The sequence below is a fragment of the Carassius gibelio genome, chromosome B4 (assembly GCF_023724105.1).
Source record: "Carassius gibelio isolate Cgi1373 ecotype wild population from Czech Republic chromosome B4, carGib1.2-hapl.c, whole genome shotgun sequence".
NCBI lineage: Eukaryota > Metazoa > Chordata > Actinopteri > Cypriniformes > Cyprinidae > Carassius > Carassius gibelio.
This window is the reverse complement of record NC_068399.1, coordinates 6,378,524-6,390,722: the sequence shown is the minus strand read 5'-3', so window position 1 is coordinate 6,390,722 and position 12,199 is coordinate 6,378,524. Positions and strand designations below refer to the sequence as shown.

Here is a 12,199-nt window from a genome sequence, read left to right as displayed (position 1 = left end):
TCTGCTGCTATATTAGCTGATGAATATGTTCTGATCCACAAATTTTCAAATATTGCACCTGTCAAAAATAGTCAATTTTGCCGTCAATACTGTTGACAGTGTCCTTTATCAGTAGACGTAGGTGTGGTGTGTAAAAAAAAGTTGATATTGTTGTCACGAAGACAAGATCCTGGTCTGTCGGCGGCCTCCCTCTATGTCACCTACAGCAGCAGCAGCGCGCCAGGCACGATTCTGGTGTGTAAAGACACAGAAAACGCGAGGCAGTGGCCACGCTCCTGACACGCAGCAGAGACGCCACGCAGCCAGTATGTCACCGGCCTTAGTAGCTTACAAATGGGACATGTAATGAATGATCAGAAATTCAAAGTATAGAATCAAAGTCAGATTCAGTTTCATATCAAATTGTTTATATTTGTATTGAGAATTTTCACAATGACATTTCAGGTGTATCTGTGAGTGATGAATATGGTCTTCTATGCATTTCATTAACCTTATGCCTCAATGAGAAACAGTACAATTTTATTCCAGAACAAGTCAGGAAATGACATGAAGTCTGACTGATAAGTCCACTCTACAGTGTGAGGTCTCATGTGAATGGTAATGTTTGCTTTAAGTTTGAATCTTATCCCACACTAAGGCCAAATTAAAGGCTTTGGTCTAATGGGAATTCTTCTCATGATTCTTTAGCTGATTCCTGACTTAAACCCCTTCAATACTTATGAAATTTAATTCATTTTTCTGTTGAGTGAATTATCATGTGGTGATTAAGGGTTGATTTATATCTGAAACTCTTTCCACACTGATCACATGTGAATGGCTTCTCTCCAGTGTGAATTCTCATGTGGGATTTAAGGTTTTTCTTACTTTGGAAACTCTTTCCACACTGAAGGCACATAAAAGGCTGCTCTCCAGTGTGAACTCTCATGTGGACTTTAAGGTTTCCTTTTTGAGTAAAAGTTTTTCCACACTGTTGACAGGTGAAAAGATTCCCTCTGCTGTGAACTCTCATGTGAATTTTTAGATTTCCTTTTCGGTTGAAACTCTTTCCACACTGATCACACACAAATGGCTTCTCTCCAGTGTGAATTATCATGTGGTTTTTAAGGTTTCCTTGTTGTTCAAAATGTTTCCCACACTGTTGGCAGTTAAAAGAGCTCTCTCCAGTGTGAATTCTCATGTGAATTTTTAAGGTAACAGATTTATTGAAACTTTTTCCACACTGTTGGCAAATGTAAGGCTTCACTCCAGTGTGAATTCTTACGTGATCGCTAAGATTTCCTTTTCGGCTAAAACTCTTTCCACACTGAGGACATGTGTGAGGCTTGTCTCCAGTGTGAATTCTCATGTGTTCTTTAAGGTTTCCTCTATTTCTAAATATTTTTCCACACTGCAGGCATGGGGAAGAGCTCTCTCCAGTGTGAACCCCCATATGCACTTTAAGGTGTGCTTTTTGAGAAAAACACTTCCCACACTCTTGGCAGGTGAAAGGCTTCTCTCCAGAATGAACTCTCAGATGGACTGTAAGGTTTCCATGTTGATTGAAATACTTTCCACAATGAAAGCAGATTAATGGAGGCAGAGCCCGTAACTTTCGAGGTTTCTTTGCAGTCTGTGAGCAACATTTTTCTCCAGGTATAGGATCCTGATGCTTCTCAAACTGATTTTTCTCTTCCATTTCATTCGATAAATTATACTCCTCTTTCAGTGGCATCAGATCTAAGGTGAAAAGATACAAATAAAAGTCATTAAGCATTATATTCTGGAGTATATTCTGCTGGTCTGTAAATAGTATGCTTCATTAATATGGGGTGTATCTGCACATGCTCCTCCAAACTGTTTTTTAAGCCAATTAATTTTAAAAATGTGCCACATAGGACTACCCTTAACAATTCATTAAACCACTGGCTTGTCATGTCAAACCAACATATAAAGTCGTTAAGTCATATGAATTCATCATTTAAACTTTTTGCCTACTCAAAATTTCGACCTAGTATGCAATTAGTTTCGACTTTTTTTCTTGTACTTATGACTTAAAGGGGTGGTTGACTGCTATTTTTCTAGGCTTAATTGTGTTTATTTGGTGGAGTCTAACATGCTTATAAAAAAAAAAAACTTTTTCGCATAATTTATTCTCAACTGCACTATTGGTGCGTTCAAGTCATGTAGGATATATTGTATTTACGAGTTAAACGCACATGAACGCTGCAACAAAATTGTAATTACAAGTGGGAAACTGAATTTTCTTTAAGCTCAGAGTTTCCGAGTTGGGGGCGTCAATGATAAACATAACAGAATCAATGGATCGATGGATACAACATCTGTTGTTCACAGTAATTTATTTAGTTGAAATTGATAGACAGGATTGCAATATAAAAATGTATACGTTTTTATGCGATACAGATTAAAGTGGCTTCATAAATTATTTAATAAAAATAAAAACGCAAACATCACCTGATGGGATTTCCTTGCTTTTCATTTTCTATAAATACATGAAATATAAATTTAATTCTATATAAATATCCCTTCGCTCATGAATGCTCTGTTGATTTCCTGGTTTTCCTTTATGAAGCGCCTCTCTCAGAAATACATAATGGGCTCAGATTGGTTAGCTGCCCCAGTGTTTTGTGATTCGCTAAACCACATGCTGCACGTCCAGAAATGTCACACCCCTCACCTCAGTGTCATGTGCTCTGGTTGTATTGTATACACAAATCCCATAGACAGTAAAAGAAATGGACACAGCGACCCCATTGGAACTCAATTGAGACAAATGAAGCCCAGTTTTTGCGTTTTTTAGCACTTCCGTTTCTGACGCGCAGACTCAAACGAAGCTTGACGACGTCAGCAACCTGTCTGACAGATGTAAATCTTCTAGTAGCTGTGCGTGCAAACTGCCATCGTTAATCTTGCAGAGACGGCGAGCTTGAGCGGGGAGTTCTTTGTCGTGAGTGAGCAGGAGTAAGTATTCTGGTTAATTATTTTGTATAGTATTTTAAAATGTAACGCCAGTACGCCATATTAAGTTAATTGCCTGCGAGCTTCTCCTCCTGTCTGTACGGTAATGCGACAGAGAGCCGAGTGGTTATGACGCAATCGTTAGCCTATTTTTTACAAAAACTGTTTATACGGGGCCATAATGTAACATAGAAGGTAATGGAGCCCTTTATACATTGTCGTGTATCTTTAGAAATAAATAATGGACAAACAGAGTGTTTAAACGCCTCAGATGTAAAGTTATTCGCTGTCAAAGTGACGCCAAAATGAATGGGAGTCAATGGGAGTGCTAACGCAAGTGAAGTTCTGCTAAAAGATGGCAGCCCCCACCCGACTTCAACTTCCGGTCGAGTTCCTTGCCCCTTGACAAATCCGCCACGAACTCTATGGGCGGCGCCATATTGCCTGCCACCATTTACTGCGTGCCTGCGAAGTGTGACGCTGTGACAATTGCCGGTGCCCTCTAATGACATTTCAATGAAAGTGGATCCTGCTTATTAAAGAAAATGTGTGGTGAAAGGGAACATTGGGTAGATGATGTCAATCAGTGGCCAAAACTTACTTATAAAAAGTAATTTATTGCCAACATAATGTAATAATGTAAAAATATGTAATGTAATTAAGAAGTGTATCAATTTATGACAACAATTAAACCGAACGCTGTAATTACAAGCTGTGTTGCTAATATGTTCACAAGCTTCAAATAACTATAAAGCTGTTTTTATACAGTCTATGCTATAAGGCCATCCTTAAAAAATATTCTTGTTTGCCAATAACCCAACCGACCCAATTAATAATTTTTTTCCCACTTTAGTCCAACCAACTTACCGATTGTAATTGCGTTACGAACAAAGTCGATGGTTAAGACCGACTGATTTTTCTTTACTCTTCAAACATCTAATACAAATGCAATAAACACTTTTCTCACGCTCTTACACCACACATCTATTTTCTCACGCACAAAAAAAATCGCGAAGCAAAGAGAACACGGAGACCGACAGACCAGACAGAGCAGGTTACTTATGATAGGACATATTCTGTCAATTTCCTTAGCAGCAAAGGCAAGCAGTAGTGGCGGCGTTGCTTTTCTTCCGTGTTTCGCCGGATTTGTCTATACAATGGCGTCATCAATACTTATCAATCTGAGCTTGACCGAGACCCAGAAAATATTAGTAAAGAGGATTGTGCAAAACCTGTGCAAGCACAACTCTTACAGGGTGTTTTCAGAATCGTATATTTTTTTGGTTTGTTATTGTATTTAGATATGGTGTTATTTGTGAATGCTACTGCTTATGTTAGCTTCTAATAAGCGGTGTATAAGTTCACAAAAAGTTCACAAGTTCATATGACACAGCGGTTTCATGGTTCGGTAGGTTTTCAATATGGGGGGTGCTAATTGCTTACGTTTTGGTTAACCACTGTGCCCAGCCGGTTTTAATGAATTCTGTATTTAAACAGTACATACATATTTCTAAATGATACAATAAAAAATGTATATAAAAAAAAAAGCAAAAAATTTTTGAGGATGCAAATAGCTTCTGAATATTTTTTAATCCATAGTTTTTTTTTACTTTCAGAAAAAGAGAGAATAACAGATACAGTGTGCCATATGTGTGTGTGTGTGTGTGAGACAAGGCCAATGCATTAAAACAGTTCAGTTTAATCACTGTTAATGCACTGCTTTAATTGATGCGCATGCGTGCACAAGCACGCACACACACACACACACACACAGAGATCTGAGACCGCGCTGTGCAAAAAGTAACATTCAGAAGTTAATAAACTTGATGGCAAAGTTAACATTTTTCAACTCGGACAGCACATGCAAATTCACGTCAAACACATAAATGCAAAAAAGCACCATTTGCACGGAATGAGCGTATTGTGACAGAAGCTCAATTCGTGTCTACTGCGCGGCACTAAATGCCTCATTCGTGCCGTGAGACCTCCAGACGCGCGTAAACGCATCTTTACATTGATTAACATTGAAATGATTCACGCCAAATTCTCTATTTGCATTTGGTGTGAACACAGCATTAAGGAGCGCAACATGGCCCTGGGTGTGGGGTTTATGTAAATTTCAGGGTCTGTGATGTCTCCAACAGGGGAAGTAGCTTGTTGTAGTCCCTACGAGCCATAACTGTAAGCATTAAACTGCCATAATTTTAAAAGAAAATATCTCTGTTTGCATTGAACTTTCAGCCTTGTAACTTTGCACATTACAGACTATCTAAAGTTAAAAAAAGTGGAATCACAATCAACCACCCCATTAAATATGACAATTTCAACTTTTTAATAATTATTTTTTTCTTACATGGTGGAAAATGGGCTTTCATACATAAACATTCAGCCTGAAAAAATTAAAAATTGCTTGACAATTTTTCAAGATATCTACCTAATTATAAACCGTATTGTTGTATGTCTCATGACCAGTCAGCACTAGTTAGTTCTCACCACAGTTTAAAAAAAACGGGGAGCAGAGGGGGAAGAGAGGAGACAGACCATTAGGCAACACAGCTGGGGCACACATCTGGTGAATTTTTTTTTTTTTTAAAGGGGCAGCTGTGGCCTAATGGTTAGAGACCTTGACTAGTTACCAGAAGGTTGCCGGTTGTGCACTTGGATGGGTTAAATGCAGAGCACCAATTCTGAGTATGGGTTAGAAATGTCACGACTTTCACTTTCGCAACAGATATCTTCAGTTTTATTTAACTCCCATCAAGTTAAAAATACAAATAAATGCACAGCCATTTGCACTCTGCATTGAAAACATATGATCATGCTGTTGAATCTCTGAAAACTTTTAAGGCTTATTCTGCAGCATTACTATAAGCCTTTTGACGGGTTGTGTCACAGAGCTGTAAAAACAGTTATGCTCACCAAGTGAATTAATCGCGTGTGTGCCAAACTCTTTTTACAAAGCAAAAACAAACAGTCTTCTTCGATCCAAGAGTGTTTCTCTCAGTTAATGTGTGCAATGTCATCTTACAGTCTGAAAGGTCTGTCATAGCTAATTAGCACATGCTGTTGTGAATAATTAAGTTAAGCATCTTCTCAAAGATGCTTTAAAAGATGATTAATTACCTAATTAACTTGGGGACTGGGTTTAGAGTTAAACACATCGATGTACCAGGAGCAACGCCAGAACATTTTGAACGTGAGTGCTGAGGGGGTGCTCGATTACTGACAGGGAGCTGGGCAATTCAGGGCTACAGACTCATTCTTCCCACTTGTCAAAATTTCTAAGTTGGTAGCAAAAGCAAAATAATTTTTTTTTCCCACTACAACATGCTATTAATCAATGCATGCTGATGAACTTTTATCATAGTTTATAGCTATAAGGAATCAAAACTGGTTGGATTCATTGTTATTTGTAATTAAAATGCACAACAACAATAAAACAGTAACAATAAAACAGTAAGATTCAATGACAAACGATCTTCGAAAACTTTTAAAAACAAAAACGAATTGGATGAGGCATGGCAAATTATTTCAAGACGTAAAGCATTTTTGCTCATTTATGTGGGCCATCAAGCATTTATTGCAATGTGTTCATTGTTAAACTCCAAAATCCAATTGTTTTTGATTCTTAAACAACTGGCATTTTATTTTACCAATTATTTTTTATTTTATTCATGTGATTTCAAAGCTGAATCTTTAGCATCATTACTTCACTCACACGATCCTTCAGAAACCATTTTAATATTATAATTTGCTGCTTAAACAGCGAAGTCAAATTTTTTTTTTAGGTTTCAGATACAGATTTGAATAGAAAGTTAAGATCTGAGATGGAAATCTTTTGTAACATTATAAAATGTCTTTAGCAAGGATGATTTAAAATTAATCATTAAACCATGATAAAGTATTAATTCATCATAAAAAAGGCAAAAATAGCAATATGTACATAGCAATACCTAATTAAAATAATGATCCCCCACACCATAGTTTAAAATATGTATAAAACTATGGATTTTTCAAATAATGGAGAGCTTTCATGGGTTTTTCCTACAACAGATTTTAATGAGAGCCTGTTTAAGAGCATTTACATTATATTAAGCCATTCAAGTCTCAATATCCTGGTTCTCTTTGATGTATGGATGTTGATATCCATATTATTTTAAAGTAATTGCGATGAATCTCATGATTTTGTCAGATGTAAATCTTTTTTCATCCAGTCTCTATTGTATTGAGCGTATTCTGTCATAATGATCACTTTACATATAATTCGCTAATAAAATAAATATTGTACATTTTGATTTCATGCAGACTTTAAGGTTACTTCCATTCAATTTTAAAGGCCCCCTAATGTGCCTTGAAACAAGCAGCATTTTTCTATGTGCTGACAGTTTTAACAGAAAAAGAAAGAGAGGGCATGACATATTGAGCAGCCCTACTTTAAAAAATAGGAGGTCTCTGGACCGGAGTCAAGGTCATGATGTGCGCTGCCACAATTCACGTGAAACCAGACCTTATTTGCACCAATTGAAAGTATATTTACACTGTCTGAATCTTTCCCCATCACCTAAACTCTGCACTACGAGGCATTCACTGTACAGAAAATACTACACTTTGAACAAGTGACTGATCTCAGCCAGCACTTCAGCATCTATACTATTGTTTCAATGGAAAGTAGCTAAACCCTGCATGGAAAGTTGCTAAATGTCACTAGATGACATTATTCGCTAATTAGAATATTCATGATGTAAGTCGTATTGTGTCTCGCGCTCGTGCGGCAGTCTCAGAAACTTAATAAGGTTTGTCAAAGAAAGGTGCTAGTTTTTCCTCAAAAAAGTCACTAAGGGGATCTAGCGACAAAGTAGCTAAGTTGGCAACACTGAGTGCAGGAGGCTGGCACTTCGGATTCTAGAGAGCATTTGATTGGTCAGAAGATTTAGAAGATGATCATGAGAAGAACATGAGAAGATGAAGAATATGAATGTCAACTTTGAAGTAGATTGTTCTTTGGTGCACTGGAATTTAACAGTATTTGGATTGACTTTTTTGTATATTTGTATTATTGTCTGTTTATGTGATCTCAATATGTCTGTCCACACAAAGCAACCCTCCATGTCAAATATTACTGGTTTAATTAGGCCATTCATATACCATAAAAAAACAGTAATTTTAGTATATGTTGACATTTTAATAAGTATCAAGTCACAGCTTTGTGAATAAAAAAAAACAACCTGTTTTTTCCTCGCTATCTTCTTGTTTCACCCTGACTGCTTCTTCAATCTTGATGTCTTCACACTAGGGCTGCAACTAACGATTATTTTGATAATCGATTAATCTGTCGATTATTTTTACGATTAATCGATTAATCGGTTTATGTACTTATATTTTAGTTTTTTCCATTTTTTCCCCAAGTAAATTATTAATAAAGGGTCTTTATCATTCAGCATAGATTTTTAAGAGATTTTAACCATTTTGCATTGTCATATCCTCATCAAAAATATACCTGGAGTTGTTTTATGTTAGTAATCCTTTGTCGAACTCTTCTGCAATCAAAACACTGACCCATACTCTAGCAAAATTCACAAGGAGATTTCAAATATTGTTTTCACCATGGCAGTCCTTAGAGCTCCTAAAGTAGTTTAACATCCCAAACAAAGCTTAAGGAATCTTTGAGAACATATGTTCACGAAGTATAAGGATAAAACAGAATAAAATTGCAGTGCATTGTATTTTATTATTTACTGGGAAAAAGCTTTATAGCTTATGCTGTGAAATTGTAAACAATCCTTCGAAAAAAAGTGCCAATGGCATGAAACCTGAATGGAACTCACAATTTAAAGTAAAATCCATCAGAAGGTTGTCCAGAAAAAAAAAAAATGGGACACACACAAAAAACCTGCTGTCTGAAAAAGAGCAGTGAATACTTAGAAAAGAAGTGCATTTTACCTCTCTCATTCAGTCATAATTAGGCTGCAAGTCTGAATTATGAACTGGTAAACGACAAACTGATCACATAACATGTTTGTAAAGCTTTAAATGTTAACTGTTAAAAAGCAATGTTATCAGCTTTTACGACTAAACATTTGCAAACAACCTTGTACTGGAGAATCTGCACAAATAAAATTCTTATGGGCCGTTCACATATCGCACCTAAAAACGCGTGAAAAACGCTAGTCGCGCCGCTTTCTCCTTCTTTCCAAAGCGCTCGGGCAGAAGCGCCCCTGAGGCGTCTGCCTTTGCTAAGCAACCATGACATGCTCTCTCCATGACGTGCCCTCTCCATGAAGACCCGGAAATTTCAGCAAAGGATAAATGGATGCGGTGTGGACGCGCCTGGAAAAACGGGCGCATCGCACCGCGTGCGTGTCGCGAACGCGTCGCTTCCATTATGAGAGTGCATACTGCGCGCCTACATAGGAAATAACGAACTTGAGCACGCAAAAGACACGATATGTGAACGGCCCCTTAAACAGTTCAGTAGTGCAGAGTTTACAGGTTACTCTTCATTTTAAAGGCTCAAAGTAAAGTACTCCCACTTCCCGCTGAATGCTGCAGAGACGCTGTTCGGGAAGCACGTGACATAAAACGAGGCCAGCTATTGGCTATTCGCTACTTCACCTGCTGTACTGGCTGAGTAAAACCTCCGGTGGCTCATTACTGCCACACTTTGGTCACCGCAGATTTGAAATATGCACGAAATGAGCCGCTTATGGCAAATAAAATTTATTTAGCGACGAATCGATTACTAAATTAGTTGACAACTATTTTAATAATCGATTTTAATCGATTAAATCGATTCGTTGTTTCAGCTCTACTTCACACTCCTCTTTAATTAACGCCATCTTTATAATAGTGTCACGTGGATCTGAGTCGCTTCAGCAGGAGTCTTCTGTGTGTTTGGACACTCTGTCCTGTTTAAGATTTACATAATTAACAAGAAAGACAAAAAATCCGAACTAATACTGCGTGTGTCTCAATCAGCTCCCGAGTTCAGTAGTCAATGCAATGGTATGAAATCGGTCAAAGAGATATTAGGTCTTGACCAAAAAACAAAAACAAATGTTACACAAAAACACTCAAAACTAGCATTTATAAAAGAACACAAATGATATGTAAGGTTCAATAAATGCCAAACATACACCATAAATGGTTCAGAGGGCCTACTAAGCCGTTTATAATATGTTTTTGGTATTTATTGATTCACATTATATAACGGATTATACGTTCATCAAAAAAATCGCGGATTGATTGTTAAAGGTGTAAAGTTTGTTGTTCTCGTTTCATTTACATTGTATTGAGCAGCGTGCGATGATTCGAGCGATTCTGAACAAAATAATTTCACTAAACAACTGCTTCAAATTACATTAAGCTCAGTTTCTCTCAGTAGTACGTGACAGTGGCAGAAACCGTGTTTACGACGAACTGGTTCACTATAGGGAGCGAAAATGAGACGCACTTTTCCTGTTACTCACGAGTGGCGCTTTATTCACACAAATTAACACCCATAACGTTAAACAATGCATTGCAATGTTACATTCTATAATTAAACACCACTTCAAGAAATAAAAATGGCAAGTTTTGCATCGATTTAAATAATTGTAATGCTTATAAACAAACCTTCTTCTTCTTCTTGGTTTTTAACGGCGGCTGGGAACCAGCGTATAAACAAACCTCTCTTCATCCGAATCATAACAGATGGAGTAACGCGTCGCAGCGTTGTGACGTCACATCGTGGGATCGTGATAAGAGTCCTATTCCCATGCTGTGTCTGAAATGACAGTGCATAGACATGTACCGACAAACATAGGTATTCAGAGTTAAATTCTTGGTGGAATACATGTTTAAATACATGTTGTCCAATTACATATTGAAAGTTACAGCCATTCTTCATTCATAATCTTCTAATAAGTGAAGATTAACAGCTGTCATATTTGAGTGCAGATGCAGGGTTTTTTTTTCTTGATTTGCATGCATACTTTCCCAGAAAAAGCCATAGCAAAAACGTTTTACTTTTATTTAATGTTGCTTTAATAGACACCAAAGGTAACATGCTGCAGTGTGCTAGTATTGCAGTGTGCTAGTGAGCCGTATTAAATGTGATGTTGGGTGTTTTGTTTGTTGTCACTATGAGATTCCACCTGAGCAGCATCAAATCTCTTTATAATCTGTGTAAAGGCAATTCAGAGAATTGTTTCTAAACACATTATAAATGTTAGAACTGTATTGTTGAAAACATGCTACAAACACTGTAAACTATGAGGTACTGAATTGTGGAGCAAGACTATTAAAAAAAAATTCTACATATTTGAGTTCAGGATTTTTTGGATGGACCTGAAATCATGTCTTAATAATGGTTGGAGTAAGTTCTAACATATCTCATTATACAATTAACCAAGTCTTTTACTGTTACAACTAACCCAGAGTCTTGTTGCCATGAACTAGCTCACTTTACAACTAACAGTCAAAACATTAAAACTGGGAATGATAACTTTACTTCTCCGATCATCCTGGAGAGATCCCACCGCTTCGGAAGGCCTTCCGACCGGAGCAGACCCATCATCGTAAAATTCCTAAACTACAGAGAAAAGGATAAGGTACTTCGATTGGCCAGAGAGAAAGGAACTGTCTATCTAAATGATAAGCGAATCTCCTTCTACCCAGACTACAGTGTCGAGATTCAACGCAAGATTAATGGATTTAATGACGTGAAGATGAAACTCCGGGAGAAAAATATTGAATATGCTATCCGTTATCCGGCTAAGCTGCGAATCCGACATCAGGGAGGATTTAAACTATTCTCCACCCCGCTCAAAGTTGAAGCTTTCCTCACCGAGCAGAACAAGGTCTAGTTGATTTTTTTTTTTAGTTGATTTTTTTTTTCCTGTGGTATTGACGCAATGACATTTAATTCAAGATTCTAAAGCCAGAACAATTTAAACTTCAGATCATTTATCATATGGACGGTCACACTATCCAAGTACACTTTGTATATGGTTCATTTTCGGAAGGGAACGTGGAAAATCAGAGAATATTAAGGCAGATGCGGTGGTGATATTATCACAGACATTAAAACATGTTATTGGCTTAATGTTATCAAAATCCCAAAAAGTTAAACCGTATTATGAAAGTACCTTAAAGTGACGCACAGGCCTCATCTGCCCCCCAAAAAATTTATACATGCGCTGTGTTTACAGGATTTACAGGTGTTTACAGTGTTCTCTGACATGTCCAGAAAAAAGTTAGAATATAA

General features: G+C 37.2%; 1 protein-coding gene across 1 annotated transcript; it reads right to left on the bottom strand.

The window, feature by feature from the left end:
- Window positions 1-390: 390 nt before the first annotated feature.
- On the bottom strand, window positions 391-10,833 carry LOC127956330 (gastrula zinc finger protein XlCGF8.2DB-like). The gene is made up of 3 exons (XM_052554168.1): window positions 10,828-10,833; window positions 10,567-10,717; window positions 391-1,716 (listed from the first exon to the last, which is right to left on the bottom strand). Exons 1-3 carry the CDS (start codon window positions 10,831-10,833, stop codon window positions 731-733), a joined length of 1,143 nt encoding a protein of 380 aa, XP_052410128.1. The 3' UTR covers window positions 391-730.
- Between the last annotated feature and the right edge of the window lie 1,366 nt (window positions 10,834-12,199).